This window comes from Gadus macrocephalus, chromosome 2 (assembly GCF_031168955.1).
Source record: "Gadus macrocephalus chromosome 2, ASM3116895v1".
Lineage (NCBI taxonomy): Eukaryota > Metazoa > Chordata > Actinopteri > Gadiformes > Gadidae > Gadus > Gadus macrocephalus.
Window position 1 is genome coordinate 22,611,696 of NC_082383.1, and position 19,115 is coordinate 22,630,810.

The following is a 19,115-nucleotide window of genomic DNA, read 5'->3' on the forward strand; positions in this document are numbered from 1 at the left end:
ATCTCAATGTAGCTCATTGAATGTACTTTGATTTAAAAAAAAAAAAAAATAGATAATATAAAGCAAAGGCCTTCACTAAAGTTCAATCTTCATATATTTTATTCCATGAATAAATAACAACAATAAATAAAATAATAAATAAATAAGACATTTCAAATACCTAATACTTAGTACAAATAGCATATATACTGTGTATATCACTCCATCCAGCTCCTGGTTCGCCCTGTGTGAAGTGGGTTCATCTAAAAAGGTCGTGGCTCCCCAAACAAACTATATTAAGGTCACAACGAGGGCTGCTGCTGCTGCTGTCCTTCAACCCATCCCCCCCGACAGCATCACATCACCACGTCACATCAGGACACCACCCCCTATGGGACACAGCCACACACACACACGCGCACACACACACACACGTGCATGTGTGCACATGCACACGCACAAAGACACACGCAGGCACACACACAAATGTTTGCAGACACGCCAAAACACACAAACACACAGATACACGCACACGTATAGGAATAAATCCCTTCCCTCCAATAGGATATAGGCATTCTAGTGGAAGGAAGAAAATCTCAGTTGAACAACAAAATGAGCTCCATAAAGGATCTAGGTAAGAGGTGAGGAGGGAGGGACTAACGCACACAACACCTACACACGTATTCATCAATGGAAATAGTTAACACGTCTTGGTTGGCTACTTTGGTAGTTGTTTGTATTTTTTCTATCTCCGTCCTTGCTAAAGTCTAGACACCCATGGGAGAGATGAGCGGGTTGGGAGGGGGGGCCAACGGAGGGCGTGGTTAACCTCGAGACTCCAACGATCTGTTTAGGAAAGGAACAAACGGCAGAAGTGCCCTGGGTTGAAACATCTGTGGTGTTTCCTTCATGTACCGGCATGTTTGATCTGATGCAACGTGCTATGGCTGTTTGCATACAGACACACAAGATAAAACATTTTAAACATTTCAAATATATATTCCAGTACATAACAGTCAACTGAATACATAAAAAAAAAAACATGCAGACGATTGCAGACGCAATTAAAACCAAAAACACTGATTAAATAAAGAAAATTCATCAATAGAAAAATAATAAATACATACAAACCTATAAAAGTGCTCACGTTTGGAAAATATGTGTTTCTTTTAATAGATTTCAAAAGAAAAAACGGATGAGAAATGACTTAACCTAAATATAGAGCCATACATGCTATGCACACGCACGCACGCACACGCACACACACACAAAAAAACGGATGAGAAATGACTTAACCTTAATATAGAGCCATACATGCTATGCACACGCACGCACGCACACACACACACACACACACACACACACACAGACGCACACGCACAAGCACACGCCTTCCGAAGGGCGGCGCGAACGAAACAGAATCAGGAGCCTCACGAGTAGCTGGTGTGCTGCTGGCGTCGGCGGGCGCTGCGCATCTTCTCGAAGCGCGCCTCCATCTCCTCCAGCACCTTGGGCGTGTAGCGCACCACCAGCTTCACCGAGCCCTGGGCCGCCTTCAGCAGCTCCACCGCCTTCTCGTGGTGCTCGCCCTCCACGCTCTGAGGACGACCGGCGCACACGGGAGACAGTGACCTCCGGCCCCGCACAGCGACGCAGACGGAGACGCCGAGACGGGCCGACCGCCCGCGCCCCTGGGTTAGCTCCAGAGATGTTACGATACCTTATTGTCCTTCCCGACGCCGGTTCCGATAACTGAACTTAAGTTCCGGCCGATACAGAGCGTCATTTTTTATTTTAACAGCCGTTTGCTACTAACCCCGTATGGCTATACCGATACAGCGTTTAGTATTGTGACTACTAATAGCACTTGTTTGGATAGAAGTGCTCTCTCGCAAAGACAGGAATTGGCAGTTGGTTCACTTACTATCGACAAAATGTAGTAATTGTAAGTCGCTTTGGATAAAACCCTCTGCTTAATAACAAAAATGTAATGTAGATAAATGTACAGAGTATGAATTCTACAGAGCTTCCTATTCTCATCTAGTTTGTCTGTAAAATAAAAAAACAAGATTGTACTCTTGTTTGCGCCACTTTAATGCACGCCATTAGCTTTCACTTATTTACAGGCATTTCACAAAAACAAATCCAACATGTTTCTAACTCTCATCCCATCGTCCAAAATAGATCGAATTTAACCGAGAGTATTGTCCTGAGTAAAAGGAAAGAGGACGCGTGTTTTACCACTCCGTTGACCGAGAGCAGCTGGTCGCCCCTCTTCAGCCCCCCCTGGCGATCGGCCACCCCCCCCGGGATGACCCTGGAGATGTAGATGGGGGAGTTCTGCTCCTTGCCCCCCATGATGTTGAAGCCCAGGCCCTCCTCTGTCTTGGGGAGCTCCACCACCCTGGGGTGGGCGTGACCCTCGCTGGCTGCGAAGGCCGCGACTGTGGCCTGAGGGGGGGGGGGGGCGATAAGAAAATACCCTGTGATGACATCGACAGTGACTTTCAGTGTTGCCAGATTGGGCCAGATTTTCAAGTTTGCAGAGTAGCATCTGCTTGCAGCCTGACCCAGTCAAACAAATAAATGAAATAAAAAGATTGTTTTAAGCCTTTAGTCTGTTATAAATACCTTTGCAGTAGCCTGTGCCCGCACCTCGGGCCCCCCTGCTATGTCTAGGGTGTCATAGAGCTGCTCGTAGACCTGCAGTAGAAGAGGATACATATCAAGACTTTATTGGTCAGTCGATGCGTCAAAAGGACTTTGAGGCATTAGGTCTGGAGGAGGGAAGGAGAGTGGTTAGACACTTGGAATTGGTCTGTGAGTTCACTTGAGGCATGCAAACATGGACAAGCAGGTTAGAAAGGCCGGTCTCGTGTGTTTGAGTTTTGAATCAAATGAGTTACACAACGCTCATCGAAGTGGCATGCTTTAAAATGAATGAATACGTAGTGGGTGTATTTTTGTGGTTACACTATTTATGAACAGATTTGACTCTTGACCAAGCACTGAATCTCATTCCCTAAATCTCAAGCCTTAAATAATAATAATAATAATAAATGTTCAGGTTTGTCCGATGATAATAAATAAGCAAAGAAACTCAGAATATAACGCTATTATACTACTAATTAACGTCCTTTTAGTGGGCAGACTCCCTCTTACCTCAAAATAAAAATACGATAAACCAGGTTTATAGGATGTATATGACTACAGACATCAAAGATTAGGTTAGTGATCAGGTTAGTCCACACGTTGATGGGTGCAGGTGGTAATACTACTTGGTTAACAACTGCGATGCAGACACAGATATGTCAACGACAGTGCATCAGGGGTGGTGGGGGAGTTGTGGCCTGTTCAAGAGCAGGGGTTAGGTCCAGTGTGTGGGCTTCCGGATTAAGATTTAGAGACGATTGACAATTTATATGCATGACAGTGAAAACGCCATTTTAAATGACCCAAGGAAAAGGCTCTTATCCATTTCCTTGGTATCTGCAAATGCAATCATGTGTTCAGGAAGAAGGGCAGGAGGCCGTCATAGGTGCAGCACCAGTGAAGACGGTGGTATGAACTAGTACCTGGTGACGTACCTACGCATAGAGAGGCTCAGAGAAGAGTAGCTCCACTGTAAGAGGTTGAAACATTATACTGCATTAATGCCTATTATTTTTTTATTACATCTGTAGTACATTTAGAAACATTTTTTCGATACAGGATATTTTGTGTAATTTCCAAAAACTCCGGACAAAGTCCTCAGATGGTATGACGCATTTTCTGTCAACTGTTGGAAAAGGGCAGTTTGTTTGGTTTCATTTGGTTTCATAAAACCTTAGTGAATGGTGGTAACTCTTAATGGTTCATATTCTTTACTCGTTTAAATGGTATATACATAGATATAGTAACAATTCAATGTATTGAATATTCTCCATACTCTGGCAAAACCAGATTTCGCATACCACTCTTTACGGAAACCATTGGCTAAATAAACACCCTGTTGTGAAGTTCGAACCCGATTTTCACGCAATATTTATATCACCAATGTCATGAGCAATTCCTCCTGCACCATCCAACCTTCTAGGGGCCCTTGGGGTAGATTTGTTGGGATCCTCACCTCTCTGATGGCGGCACAGAACTTGCTCTGCAGGACTCTCTGCAGGGCCTGTAGCTTGGGAGGGGGTAGTTCCCCGCTGCGCTGCAGCCGGTCCAGGAGCTCGATCACCCGGCACACGTCTGACATGACGAGCAGAGAACACAGAAAGTTGATTTGGGAGGACAACGATCACTCAAAGAAACGGTCCCTCAAAAGTCCAGATTTGGATGTTTTCATTGTGACAAAATAAAAGTTCGATATAATGGAATCCATCGAGAGTTAGAGATGGTGTGCCAACCTAAAGACAACAATTCTGGATTTATTATGAAACGTTTTGAACACATGCCGGACATACGAACAGTGAAAGGTGCAAAACAAAGTCCCACTTCCGTTCCTAAACCTGAGGCATAGAATCGATTCAGGAATTATATAAAACGATTTATTTGACTGGCATGCGATAAACAGAGTTTAACCTAGATTCAATCGGACAGGCTTCCTGTCGTAATGTTAAACTTGCTCACGTTAAGATCTAACGTTACGTCGCACAGGTTCGGATATATAACACAATCTTGTTTCCATGAATGAAAACGACTAGGGAATGTGATTTCATAGCTCAAAGCATATTCAAGTGAGGAACAGTGCAGCGTACAAGAGATGAATGTATAACAAAGCCAGGAGATCGCTGTCAGAAGCTAACTAGTATAGCATGTCAAAGGATCGGAAGGGATTTGAACCGGGCATCCAGAGACGTGGAGCTCACTGTTCATAGCATACACACACACCAGCAGCAAGCTGTGTCGTCTGTTAATACTAATGCAAGGCCAAAACATTGGTTAATAGTAAGAAATGTAAATAGTCAGCGCTGCCTATGCAAGGCTAACCACAGAAGACGTCGCCCTGCACTGCTGCGTAATGTCGCGTTGCTCCAAGACGCACAGATCGGAGCCTTGCTGTAATATTAACATTCTCACGATACAATCATATATACAGTTACCTCTTTCTAAGCAAAGCGGCTCTGACATCGTAGCCATGTCAGTTTCCTTCCCAGAGTGATAATAGGATGACATCATGTTGAGCTCCTCTGTTCGGGCGCTGCGGTGAAGCAGGAGGCGGGTGGACGATCCAAGACCACTAGATGCGATTAGTAAATCCGGGGTAGGACTTAAACACAGTGGCTACGGTGAAACGGTGAAAGCCAGTATGAAACCTCTCAAGAAATCCAATGGGCATAAGTCCAGGTTACAGTGCGTTTGAGGTCTTTCCTGTAGCAGATCATACACGAAAGGTGGTCTGGAATAGCCCAGGCAATGTTTACGCAACCGATTGGTAAAGCGTGATTTTAATTAGCCCGACAACTCACATTGTACGTGCCAGTCTTATGCTTCAGGCTTAACAAAATGATGCAACACAAAACCAAAGAGTCGAGAAACATTAGATAAAAAACGTTTATTTTCGAATAAAGAAAATTAACACAATTCCTTTGAGGAGGACGAATTCCTCGATTTAGTCTTATAAAAAGAAACAGTGAAACTCACTCATGACCATGCAGTTCTACATTTGGTGAGGTTATGTACAATTATGAAGCATTGGGGTCAAATCGATTAAATTAATCCAATGGGAAATCTCCAGCATCAGATACAGATTAAATTAAGGCAATACCATACAAGGATGGAACATGATGGCATCGTCGTTCCATAATTAATATACCATTTTGTCAATTTGTCAATGGGCCTTTATCTTAGTTTACCTAACCCCTTTTCTTAAGAGAAACAAAGGAAAAACGCACTTAGAAAATTTGGTTACAAATATTTTTTGGACACCGTCTCAACATTGCTGCTATTTGGTCGATGTGCCACTGCTTTGGGGTTCAAATCCCAATCTATAGAGGAACCAAATGACGAACACAGGCCTGAAGAAGGGCATAAAGTACTTACGAATTACACTTCCCACTGGCTAGGCTGTGGGGGGGCTGTAGTTTAGTACAGTAGCAATCACACACAACTGAGAATTGCATATGACGGTAATCAAAGAGCACGGTGCCCATCTCAGTACTCCTCCCCCTGGGGCTCCATCTTGTAGCCGTTCTCATTGGCGCCGTAGCCTTCGCCCGACTGCATCGACTCGCGGTCCATCCCGTCCTGACTGTACTCCTCCGTGGGCGCCGGGGCCTCGCCCTCCTCCGCCCCGTTGCCCACCTCCTCCTGGGGGCCCATCTCATCCCGGGACAGCATGGAGGAGTGCCTGTCCTCGCGGCGCTCGGGCCCGCCCCTCTCCCTGTCGCCGCGGTCCCTCTTGTGCTCCCTGTCCCGGTCGCGGTCGCCGCGGCGCCTCTCGCGGTCCCGGTCCCGGTCGCCCTTGTCCCGGTGGCTGCGCCTGCGGTCCCTCTCGCGGTCGCCCCTGTCCCGCTCCCTGCTGCGCTCGTCGGGCCCCTCCCCGCCCTCCTCGCCCTCCTCCGGCGCCCTCTCGGCGCCCTCCTCGGCCGCACCCTCCGCTACGCCCGCGCCCGCCTCCTCGCCGTCCGCCCCCTTGCCCCGGTCCCCGCCCCTTTCCCGCTTGCGGTCGCGACTGCGGCTACGCCTCTTCCTCTCCCTGTCCCGGCTCCTCTCCCGGCTGTTGCTCTCCCCGCCTCCCCCGCCCCCGCCGGCCCCGCCCGCCGCCCTCTCCCTCTCCCGCTCCCGGTCTCTGCGCCGGTTCCCGCCCCCGCCGACCTCCTCCCCGGGCCCCGCCGCCCCGGGCGTCGCCATCCCCGGGGCTCTGTCCCGGGAGCGCGAGCGCCGGCGCCTCTCCCTGGAGCGGGAGCGGCGGCGCTCGCCGCGTTCCTTGTCCCGCTCGCCGCCCCCTCCTCGCTCGCCGCCGCCGCCGCCGCGCTCTCCTCCGGCGCCGCCGGGGCCGCCACCGCCGCCGCCGCGCTCGGCCCGCTCCCCCCCTCGCTCACCACGCTCCCGGCTCCGCTCCGGCCGCTCGCTGCGGTCCCGCTCTCCTCGCTCGGGGCGTTCCCTGGGGGAGGAAGAGGAGCGTCAGGAAGGGCACAGAACCAACTCATTCAATACGTAGGGGCGCGTCTGTCCTCAGACGAGCGTGGGGCGGTCACTCACCCTCCTCCGATGGGGCGCGCCTCGTCGTAGCGCGACGCGTCGTCTCGGCCAGAGTGTTTGATGTTGACGTCGGCGCCGCCCCGCCGGGTGCCGCCCAGACCGCCACCTGGAAACGGGCCACACAGTTCACCCGTCAACGCTCGGTACGGTGAGGTGCTCCATCTGTTCTCAAATCGAGTTCTGGCCAATCTACGACAGTATGGGAACTCTCCAGCGTTCCGGAGAGGTGATCCTCACATCCTCCCCACCGGGTTTAATCCATTTACAATTTAGCAGAAAAAAAAAACTCAATAGAAACTATTGGGCCTAAAAAAAAATAATGTTTGGTTCCTGTTGGTTGTCAGTTGAGGTCATGGGCAGGTAGGGAATTTATTTATTTATTTATTTTTCAGCGGCAGCGAATGATAGGTAGGTCGTTTTCATTTAAAAACGAGAAAATTCGCTCAGCCTTGTACAGAATGAAGAGGTGCTGTACCAAAACGTGATTATAGTATAAAAAAAAAAATATATATATATTTTCTTTATTTTTTAAAGCTCATAAAATAATTTGGGTCGCACATAAATTGACATGGTCGGTCAGAAACCGGAACCAAACAAAAACATTTTTTAGCCCTTGCTAGATTTCCAATCCTACGGTGCAGCACAACACTGGTTCAGTCTCCAGAGCGACTGTGGCTCCGTGAGGGTGACCAGTAACACGCGTCGTGGTGGGGGAGGCAGCGACTCACCCAGCCTGCGCGGCTGCCAGCCCTTCACCGTGCGCCCGCGCTCCACGTCCACCAGCACCCGGCGCCCGTCGATCTTCTTCCCGTCGGCGTGCTTGTAGGCAGCTGAAGGAAGGGGGGGGGGGGGGGGGGGGATAGAGGACGAAGGGGGGAGAGCAGGAGTGAGTCGGGAGGGGGACACTGGTGCGAGCATGGGTTAAGGAGAGGAGGAGTGCAGGTTATACTGACCAGGAGCGGGACTGGCCCAGAAGGCTGCTCTCTGGGGTTAAAGCCGAGGGAGGAGGGAGCAGACCTGCGTCCGCCACACCACCGCAGTGTCCACAACACGGTTCTAACCGGCGTTCGGTCAAGGCCGCGCCCCTACACTAAGGCGTTTTGCCTTTGGAGGTTATAGCCTGCTCACACCTGGCATTACAAACCACTCTTGTGGTAGAGGAGACGATCAGACTGGTAGGGAGACACTTTCTGACCAAACTCAAATTTATGGCTGGAAACTCATTTTATTGCAGGGTGTGAATGATCCTCTACTGAGAACACTGTTTAAGAAGCCTGTCCACAGACGGGCATGCCACCAACACTGGCAGGCCCGTCATGACAAATAATCTGATCCCTAACTTTCTTAAAGTTAAGATTTAAGTTTTACGGGAACTTTATGCAAAAAACTGAAATAAAAATACTACTGACACAATTGAGTCAAGCTTTTATTCCCAACTTTCTCCTATCACATGACCGCTTACCTAACGTCAGTCTCATGTACTAACCTGCGGGTGGATGATATACGAGGTCCCAGATGTGAAAGGTGTGTATTCGTGTCCGATACATTTTGAATGCACGCCACATCAGCAGTTGTTTAACTTGAGGTATTTTAATTCTATCTTTTAAGTTTCAAAATTGTCAATTTAAGCCACAAAAACCTTAGTTATTTTGATCTACAGCAATGCATTTCAGTATGAAAACATATCGTCACAAGCCACTTACCACCACCACCACCAGGCAGTTATCTACATTCTGCAGTTCTTTGTATTTTTGCAGATTAAGACAGATGCACACGGCACGCAAACCCCCAGCCCAAACGATACTCTTACCACTCTGCAAAACCATCCGCCCCGAAAGCAAATGAGAGCTTGAGCAACAGGTGTTGGAGGAAGTATGAAGTCAGCTGCCTTACCAAACCATTGATTAAAAAGTCAAAAAAAAAAAAAAAAAAAAAACTCAGCAAGTGATGCTGCAACCGTTCGCTCCTTACTCACAGCCATCCCAAAACACGCCACCGTATCTTACAGTCCTGGGATGAAGGCCTGATATCCAGACGGCTCCTACACTGGTCTGTTGGGTCGGACGGTCCCCTCGGCCAGGGCTTTTTGAGAGCCAAATATCCAAGTCGAGTAAGAAACCGAAACCATCTTCCTGACGGGCCTTACCAGAGCCCCATACCCACACTGAGGGCCTTACCGACCCCCTTGGAACGCACAGCTAGAGGGCCTTACCGGTACCCCCCCACCAAGTCACTCTGCACACACAGATACAGTCCAACAGCTGGCCAAATGACCTGGGGGCCTTACCACAACCCCTCCATTTACACTGAATTTAACTGGCAGCAGTCCAATCTATCCAAGAAAGGGTCTTACCAAAACCCTGTCAGCCACAGACGCCATGTTGGGGAGAAGCTACACAACCAAACTAGGAGGTGCCTTTTGGTTTGATGGGACATGACATATTGCTGTAACATGCTCAGGGACTAACTTTGCTTTGGATAGAGGGAACTTATTCTATAAAGTTTATGCTTCACTTCATGACTCATTAACTCGTCCATGATGTTTGATAAGCGCATATAAATAGGAGTGTGAAACTGCCTAGTCTAATCTGATGCAGATGGAGTGAGATCAAGGCTGTGCTGTTCTTCTGTCCTACGCCTGTATGTTGTGTTGGATGCAACACTATACGAGGAGACAATGTCGTATTTACCAAGAAGGTCCCCTCATTAGCCTATTCCATTAAAGCCAGCTCCCAATCAGATGCAGGTGACGTTTGGCAGTGCCTGAGGCCTCCACGTCCTGCATGAAATACTGCACTACAATCCTCATCCTATATTTTTTGTCCACATATTTCTTTAGCAGTGTTAGCCACAGTTGGATCAATACAAGTCCAGTCGATCCTAGGTGAGAAGCCCTACAGATACAGGCCTCTTACTGAGAGCCGTAGACGCTAAGGAAAGCATCCCTACACCCATCAAGAGGGCCCATGTCAGGACCTAGGGGCCGACAAATAGATAAGTTGGCATAGATGCATCTGTTCCCTGCTGCGAGGGCAAGAACTCGAAGTAAAACTATCTGACGACGCCAGTTTGGTTTTTGGCAGGCATTAACTTGAGGTGGCTTTAACACAAAAGGGCAAAATCATCGGGCACCCGTCCGTACAATAATGGCCCGGGGTGTGTTGAATGGTGAAAGCCTGTTGTAGGCATCGCCTGAAAACAAGGACCCGCTACCGACTGTTAAAGAAAAGGTGCCTTCACCATGGAACACACCTCCTTTATGCCAAGTAAGATGGAGGGTGGAAAGAAATCTTACCCATCATACAAACCCATTATACCAACCATATACTGAGCTGTGGTAGTAGGGTGTAGATGTATCATAACCATCATCATCTGCAAGCCAGCTCTGGCCAATAGCCATCACAGATTGGCGGCTGCAGTGAGAACAACACACAGTTAATACACTGCACGAGTCCCACATTCCCCTTCCAAGTCCACCCCCCAACTGAGATCATTAACCCAAAGGGTATGACAACACTGGTCCTGAAGAGCCTAGTGGCCCACAACTATTTAATATCCAACAGGATCTGTATTTCATTGATGAGAACTAGGGGTGCAACGGTACACTAAAGTCACGGTTTGGTACGTGCCTCGGTTTTTAAGTCACGGTACGGTTCAAAGATAAGGGGAAGATTTAAAAAAAAAAAAATGCTCGTTTGTCAACAACGGAGAATGGCCGTCGATCAGCAGCAATGAAAACACCAATAAACTTGGTTATGGCATTTGCATTTCTGAATTCCCAGACAGGGGTTGTTGAAATAGTGTTGTGAGCTGGGTTTGCACAGCTCGTTTTTTTTTTCCACAGCAACGGTGATAGTAACACCTGGGTTGAGCCTTTTCAAATGCGTGTGCTAGGGATGTGCATTTCTGGCGAAAATACTATTCGATATTCGCTGAGAAGTATTCGAGTAATATTCGAAAATCGGTCAATCAAGAACCCCCCACACACAATGACACAGGGAGAGGCTTTATGATTTGCATGAAATCAATCTCCTTATTTTAACAACTGCGCGATCAAAATTAAACTTCAAAAATGATTTCAACGTGGGCTTAGGCAGATAGGCCTTAGCAACCGAGAACGCTGGGGTTGATAAGTAACCGGACTACATGCGTCAGAAAGAAAAAAAAATAGTATACTTTGGCTAAACGGTCCGGGCGGAACTCAGACTTCAAGTTTTAAATTCCGCATCGCAGAACAAGCCTTTACCTTCGCCATATTAACGCTATGTACGCCACATTTACGAACCGCGGTACGCCTCTGTAACCACACCAAAGTGCCTGTACCGTGACGGTTCGGTACAAATACGTGTACCGTTACACCCCTAATGAGAACGGTTGGGGATGGCTGGCGCATTGTGTCAATTTACATACACTTTGGCCTACTGATGCCTCAGGAGACAAGACAGGGTAGCGATGTATTGATAGAAAAGAGAACTAAGCTCAACATGACCAGGGTTGAAACCACTGCTAAATATTATAAAAACACGAAATGGATAAGTTATAAAAACAAGACAACTTGTGCCAACGCCATTCTTCAAAACACAATTTTTATGCTTGCCGACCAGTTTGACCTTGGGCTTACCATTGGGATTCCCACCAGGAGACCTGCTCTCCCAGAGCCACCACACAAAGCATTTCAAAAGAACCCTTCGACAGGCAAGGACGTTCAGGTTTACAGAAACTCAGGTCGGAAACATTCCGGAGTCATTAAGCGCTGACTGAAATGACCACAAAAGGTGGGACTATTTCAGCGCATTGCCCCCTCCAAAATCACACGGCTATTAGTCAGCTCGAAAAAAAACACACCAGACAAGACACAAGCCCATCGAATTTGAACAACACTAAATGTACTTCAACTAATTGTATTAGTTGCTCTCAAAAACATCATGTTTACGTTGGATCTAATAGTTTACACTTGCAAAGGGCAAGCAAACCACAAATAATAGATCCTGCTTCAAAATGTGAAGCTGATGAAAAGACAAAGGGTATCTATAAGCAAAAATGCTGTGTGTGTGTATATAATCGGATTGAATGCTGTAGGTCCAAGTCTTGCTCATGTGTTGCGGTTTGAGAGTTAGTGTCGGCCGTGGGTACTCACAGTGCATGTCCCGCTCGTGTTCGTATTCAATGAAAGCATAACCTCTGGGCTTGCTCGTCCTCTTGTTATAGACTATGTAGATCTGAAGGAAAAAACACAAATGAACAAACCACAGATTACCCCACATGTCAAAGAGAATACAGAAGAATCACTGGCATGGTCAAGAATAACAAGGAAGCACTGAACAATAGTCGCATCTTACCCGTTTAATAGGCCCATAAACTTCGAATTCACGTCGTAGCTTAGACTCTGTGGTATCGTAGTTCTGGAAGGGGAACGTAAAGATTAAATATCTGTCGTGGATACTTTGCACAGACATTTTTAAGTGACCGGTACAAACACACTTACCACTCGTGCAACAAACAATGTCTTGAATGCATCCCCCTGCGCATTTGGATCATTGTGTGGATCCCCTAAAGAGATGGGTGAATAAGAACAAACGTTAGAAATGTTTAACTGAATGAAAGTGTCTCCAGCAAGATCATTAAACAGTCCCCATGCAAACTTACAAAGCTTGAGTTCGGTCTCCACAACGGTTTGTCTTCGTTCAATCTTCTCTCGTCTCTTCCTCTCCAGTCGCTCATCACGAGTTTCTGCTCTTGTTGGTGGAGGTGCATCTCTGGGATCCTATTCACAAATTAATAACATAACATTAACATCAGGGACAATATTCTATCCGAGGATAACTATCCAACCATAAACGTAGCCTTACCTCGAAGTGCCTTATAAACGGTGCTATGCCGCTGTAGGGTTGGTTGTGGTGTTTCTCATGGGGGAGCTTCTCAAGCTGGGCCAGAAAAGGAATGGGATCCCGCGGGGCAAAGAGTGCCAGCAGGTTCGGGGGTAAAAACTGCGTCATCTTTTACCTAGGGAACATCCGGACACAACATGTGCGACTTTAGATTATGGTACAACGTTATGTTTTACCGACTTTCAAGCTGACTAATTTTGGTACTCTCCAAACTGCAATGATCAATGTAAAACCGAGGGCCCAAACCAAAACCTTTATACTTCCCACTTCCTAACGTAAATCACTCACTGGACACACTCTGGCAGAACTAGATCATTCGCGTAAGGCTATGATAATGTTAACTAGAAGGTAAACATGTTTTGATTATGTATTTCGATTTCCTAAACACGATCTAGTTAAAAAAATATATGATTATGCATTTCCCAAAACAACGAATATATATAGCTTATGACATTAAGAGCTACATTGTGTCCTCGACGATCACTAGCTAGCCGGCTAACCCTACATTAGCGTAGCTGGCTAGCTCAAAGGGCCGCACATGACGGGAATAGCCAATTCTCACCTCAAACCATCCAGTTTCCTCCACCAGAATCGGGTATGGATCTTAATAAAGTAGTTCAGCTCCTCTTTTCTGCGTAAAGTTGTATCAATTCGAATGAATTTACGGGAGCCGCACAGGCATTTAATCCCAGTGGGGTAGCGTGGTAAATGTGTTCAATTCCGCTTGTTCTTCGATTAAAATGGCGCGGTGCCGTGAAGTCAATGTTCCTGACGTAAAAACATTCGGACATGGCCCCTCCCCTCCGGAAGGCAGATTACACTGCCGTCGTATTTAACACTTGTGGTTATTCATAAATCTTTTTTGTATTTATGACATGACATAATTATTCGAGTATTTCATATAAATTATGTGTCGTTTACAAAACAAACCACAAAATATAAACGCAACGAATCCTAAATAATAAATTATAATAAAGACACATTCAATGAATGTAATTAGAAAAAGTATTACAATGAAAAAGCAAGTATAAAACCAATAATGAAAAAACTGAAAAAGGAGGAAGCGTTTTTTAAAGCATAACTACAAGATAATATAAGAAAAACAATTGTCCATTCAATTTACATAAAGGAAATTTGGCTTAGGCAATCTGTGGTAACCCAGTAAATACGTTAAAAAAAAACAACAGACAGACAGTACCCAATATCTTATAGACAGATCTTGTACAGACAGTGAAGATGACCTATGATACATTAATTACATTAATTACATTAATTACAGCAGCAGCAGCAGCAACAGATGGAATACTGAGTGAAGGAGTAGGACGGGGTGCTACAGACCTGGGTGGATTATTTGATGATGGATCTTGCATAGGTTCTGGAGTAGTAATTGTTTGTCTCTAGTGATCTTGCTCCAATAGCAGGAGACGGTGTTAGGGACCTGTAAACAGACCCTGGTCGTGGTGTCTTCGCTGGCAAGCTCCTCAGTTTCTTGAGACAGAGCCGCTGCCAGGTATTCAAAGTTAGTGATCTGTTCCACTTCCTGCCACTTCATGACAACTGGCTCGAAGAAAGGCCCTATGCTGCCTGCTCCTGTCCTACCTCCAAGACACAGCTCCGTAGTCTGACTGACGTTGAGGTCAAGGAAGCTGTAAACTAGGTGGCTAGCTGGGCGACGTGTCACACACTCAAGGAACTTGGTTTAGGTGATAGTTAAGGTGTGTGCAGGGCAGGGTTATTATCGGTAAACTGGTCACTGAGGGATAAGTCCCCTTCAGGGGCATCCAAACAACCGCACAGCTCTTCTGCTGAGTCATTAGAGCGTACTTTGGCAAAAGATGGATGATGTTATGATACATTTTTTATACATTTTCATTAGACAGGTCCCATATGGCTCCATATCGAGCATGTGGGTTGACAGTATTCATTTGTTAAGGTTTAGGGTTTTGTTTAAAATGTGGTTAGTGCTTATATCCAGGGCTAGATTTGTTCGCCCAGGGACCCTTTTCAATGATGTTTACATCCCCTTGCTTATATGATCTTTCACAGAGTAGTCTATGCCATTGTATCACTGTAACGCCAAACAGACTGTCAGTTAGAGAAAACAGGAGTATTATCCCAGGTCTCCACCAACCAGTTTGTGAACGTTCCACTCTCATCTCAATGCGGTGCGGTGACAGGGTTCTTACCCTGATAGGAAGTATGTCCCTGGCCGAGGGACCGTGCATGCCCTCAGCCCAGGCAGAGCTACATTAGTACTCTTGAGTTCACCCCAGTCAATAAAAAATAGACACGGGTATTGTTTAATCATCATTTTAGCATTGGAGTTTTATCAACACGATTTTTGTCAAGTAACACATGGCTCATCTTTTAAAATCAAACATCCTTTTCCATCTATAATTTGTCATGCACAATGATGTTGTTGTCATGCTAGGTCATTGTTTGTAAGCTTGAGCCAAACATGCTGTATTTCATACCTTTGTATTCTTTTTTTATTAAAATGCACATTCGATACAGTAAAGTCAAAATCCCATGGATCGCTTCAATTATATCTACTTGACTCAAAATATCACATTTCAACTTAATGCAGCATTGTCATTGCCAGCATTATTGTATTTTTATCCTGTGTTTTTCAACTGCTGCTGGGCTGTTGCAACAAACTAATTTCACCTACGGGGGAATAATAAAGCTGTATCTAATCTAATTTCAAATGCCTGATAATTATATTCCTGATATCCACTTTTCCCTTGGAAATAATAGCCTGCCTTTGGCTCTTGTTGTGAATGATACAAACCCAAAATCACAGTTGGTAACAACACTCACCTATATATCCAAACAGAAAACAGTTCTACGTGTTGTAAGTCTATGGAGGCCAGAGGTGTACATTCCTTACCTATCCCAAGACCACAAGGTGGCAACAAAGAAATGACAAAGGATCAGGCTTATAGGAACACACCACACACTGTTCACTAGACACAAGTAGGGGGGAGGGAAACCAATGGACAATATTTTATATAATATATATAAAACGACAAATAATCGAACCATCCCATTGAAGCTCTTAGTAAATGCATGAGCATGGTTATCGTTAGCGCACCAAAAGGAGCAATCAAGCAAGGGAGACTAGCAAGCTGTCTATAAATGGTTGTGGCAGGCCTCCCATTGCTGGAATATAATGAGGCGGATGAGCTGATTGGTGGAGCCGGAGGAGCAGATTGGTAGAGGCGGGACAACGATGAGACTGGAGAATGGACTGGAACTTGCACAGGATGACAGAGGGACAACAAGACAGCAACATGCACACAATGGGGGTAACAGTGCCAAGTTCCACTTCCAGCCACTCAATCATTTCTCTGACCAATCAAAGCTCTCTCTGCCTCTGTGGCGTCTTCACCCAGCGGCGTGTGAGGGAGTAATACAGCAGGGCTTTCCCATCCAAGCATTGTTTCTTGGATTTTAGTCCGCAGCGTTGGTTGTTAACAACCAACGCTGCGGACTAAAATTCAAGAAAAATAAAATGCATACGATTAATCTAAGACGTTCACAGATCCAGCAAGTACCACTACAAGCGAACACTAGATGTGGGGAGATTACTTTTATGGCTGTGTTAAGCAGTATTTTCAGCAATGTGGATGGTGCTTTACCCACGAACATAGAATGCTTCATTTAGACTTGGTTCTTTCCTCGTGAGACCATCCCATTCCCTGGGGAGTGTGAGTTCATGAGGAACAAGAAGCACCACAGTCTGCTCAAAAGAAACAACGTCAGCGCCCAAGGAAAATGCAGCATTCCACAGAGCTCTCAAAACTATTTTTTTGTCAAAATAGACTGAAAAACTTTGTTAAAAGATCAACAGAAAACTGCACTGATGCTATCCTTAGATTCAAATTAATTTTTGCTTAACTTGCAACAGTGTTCGGCAGTATCGAAAAGATCAAGAGCATCACTCTCATTAACTGGATGTCTTTAAACAACATAAGTGCAGCACAATCTGTTGGTACAAGCCACCTAGGTGTCCGCCCCACTCCATCTAGGTAAGACATGTTGGGCTCCTCTAAACCAAGGCTGCAGGTTAGTTGTGTTACAATCCCGGTTTATTGCAAAGGTTCATCCAGGAGATCTCCCGAGTGTGTGTGCAGACGGCTGGTTTAACCTGGCCACTGATTATTGATTCAATGTGCAACGTGTATGCAGCATATTTTGAAATCCATTGCTCCCCAGCAAGAGACAGACTGATATTCATGACCAAACGCCAAACGAAAATATCTAGACGGTCTCACGAGAATAAACATGTGATGCACAATGGTATAACTGCACAAAGTGAGCTGATCCAGGCCGTTTAGATCGTGGTTAGAACAGGGCCAGGGTGACCATTGCAGCACATTGCAGAAGAAACAGCTAACAGTGAGCAGTCATCCTCCTCCATCTTTCGGACTAAGCAGCAGCCTGTCCAGCAGCGGCTCCAAATAAAAAGGTCAAAGTGAACGCATAACTGTTGAAGGGGACATATTATGAAAACAACACGTTTCCTGGGATTTGTTTATTTTTTTGGTTCTCTGGTGCTCCCACACGCATTCAAACTTTGAAAAATGTCCGTACATGATCTTATGAGTGAGATATGCATTTCTGAAAGTACCCCGCCTACAGTTACCAAACGAGCGAGTCAGTTTCGGCGCCCCCTCCTACGTAGGAAGGCGGCATAGTTTAAATATTACCTCCCACTTCCCCCCTCCCCTCCAATCAGAGCATAGCTATGATTTTGTGGACCAGCGGACGAGCAGCTCCGGCGGGGGGGAACTCGGCGGCAGGTGACCTCCGGGAGTACAATCCCTTTCTCTGCCGGACTGTCGCCGAGCTCCACCCGCCTGAGCTGAGGGACTGACTGCCGCCCAAGCTTCGGGGGCAGTCCGGCGGAGGAGACGTGGAGGAGAAAGGGATTGTCCTCCCGGAGCTGAGCTGCCGGACTGCCACCAAGCTACCCCCGCAAGACCTTTCAGCTCCCAGAGGACACCCGCCGGAGCATAAGGAAATGTTTCGGCGGCAGTTCAGCTCCTGGAGTACAATCCCTTTCTCCTCCATGTCGCGGTTCATGGACTTCAGAGGGTCAAGGCCAAAGTTCCTTTCCCCCAATTCTTCTCAACCATGGCCGAGATAACCCCCACTACGAGTCTACTTGTTGGGAATGTGCCAGAGACGTCAGACGCAGTATTTATGATACATAATATCATCCGAGGCGCACATAGCTTTTGGCCGTTATATTAGATATAATATCATATAAATACCCATATTTAATCTTATTATTATGCATCATATTATATAGATATAGAGCTCCAGAAATCCGCAAACGGCAACAATCCCTTCTCCATGCTGTGGTTCAGCTCATTGGTCAATGGGCAGCAGCTCATTTGCATTCAAGCTACAGACACCAGCAACAGCACATTCTGAAGGGACTGAAACAGAGGGGAATGAGGTAGGTGAGGTTTTCAAAAGAGCTTCAAAAACATGTTTTCTGGAACTCAAATACTATTTCTACTTGTTGTGAAAACGCAATTATATGTCTCCTTTAAAATAATTTTGGAAGCCAATGCACGGGCTTACATGGGCTGAAGCCAAGAGCCAAGGCCCAAGGCAATGTGATTTTTTGTTTGGGGCTTACAAAGATCAGAGGCCTATCATGAGCCAAGAAAAAAGAGGGCCACTAGTGGTAGCTGGGCCCAGTGGCCCCTTGACACCACAGCCACATTCGTCCAACCCCCCCCGCCCCCCCCCCCCCCCCACACACGCCCCTCGACAACGGCTAAATGTCGTAAAATAATTTACACATCTTCATTGTAAGATCCCCTCTCATGGGGCCTACAAAACCTCTCATCCCCAGGGCCCAATGGCAGGTTAATGCAGGCCTGAGGCCAAGGCATCCCCTCAAGACTGCCGTCAGTCTCCCACATCGGAGTCAGGCCTGCAGCCGCTAAGCACTAGCGACTCTTAACCGTGACACAACAACCCCCAAGGATTCTGCTTCAGAACGGAGTAGAGAGCATCTTGAACATGGCCAAGTGTTCTTTTGTCAAT

General features: G+C 46.5%; 2 protein-coding genes across 2 annotated transcripts; both read right to left on the bottom strand.

The window, feature by feature from the left end:
• Window positions 1-81: 81 nt before the first annotated feature.
• lin7b (lin-7 homolog B (C. elegans)) lies at window positions 82-5,427 on the bottom strand. Its single transcript, XM_060074039.1, has 6 exons — window positions 5,061-5,427; window positions 4,088-4,206; window positions 2,611-2,682; window positions 2,221-2,430; window positions 1,414-1,577; window positions 82-825 (listed from the first exon to the last, which is right to left on the bottom strand). Exons 1-6 carry the CDS (start codon window positions 5,134-5,136, stop codon window positions 804-806), a joined length of 663 nt encoding a protein of 220 aa, XP_059930022.1. The 5' UTR covers window positions 5,137-5,427; the 3' UTR covers window positions 82-803.
• Window positions 5,428-5,493: 66 nt separating this feature from the next.
• snrnp70 (small nuclear ribonucleoprotein 70 (U1)) lies at window positions 5,494-13,807 on the bottom strand. Its single transcript, XM_060073654.1, has 9 exons — window positions 13,612-13,807; window positions 13,011-13,164; window positions 12,808-12,925; window positions 12,647-12,711; window positions 12,501-12,563; window positions 12,299-12,380; window positions 7,890-7,991; window positions 7,162-7,267; window positions 5,494-7,063 (listed from the first exon to the last, which is right to left on the bottom strand). Exons 2-9 carry the CDS (start codon window positions 13,155-13,157, stop codon window positions 6,112-6,114), a joined length of 1,635 nt encoding a protein of 544 aa, XP_059929637.1. The 5' UTR covers window positions 13,158-13,164; window positions 13,612-13,807; the 3' UTR covers window positions 5,494-6,111.
• Between the last annotated feature and the right edge of the window lie 5,308 nt (window positions 13,808-19,115).

What these genes read in the sequence shown, in the direction of transcription:
- lin7b (XM_060074039.1), bottom strand. Translation starts at nt 5,136, where the DNA reads ATGATGTCATCCTATTATCACTCTGGGAAGGAAACTGACATGGCTACG. An exon ending in TCTGTGCCGCCATCAGAGAG is followed by an intron (nt 2,683 to 4,087) that starts GTGAGGATCCCA and finishes CTTCTACTGCAG; the next exon opens with GTCTACGAGCAGCTCTATGA. An exon ending in GGGCACAGGCTACTGCAAAG is followed by an intron (nt 2,431 to 2,610) that starts GTATTTATAACA and finishes CCCCCCCCTCAG; the next exon opens with GCCACAGTCGCGGCCTTCGC.
- snrnp70 (XM_060073654.1), bottom strand. Translation starts at nt 13,157, where the DNA reads ATGACGCAGTTTTTACCCCCGAACCTGCTGGCACTCTTTGCCCCGCGG. An exon ending in CGTTTATAAGGCACTTCGAG is followed by an intron (nt 12,926 to 13,010) that starts GTAAGGCTACGT and finishes ATTTGTGAATAG; the next exon opens with GATCCCAGAGATGCACCTCC. An exon ending in CTGGCAGCCGCGCAGGCTGG is followed by an intron (nt 7,268 to 7,889) that starts GTGAGTCGCTGC and finishes GCCCGTTTCCAG; the next exon opens with GTGGCGGTCTGGGCGGCACC.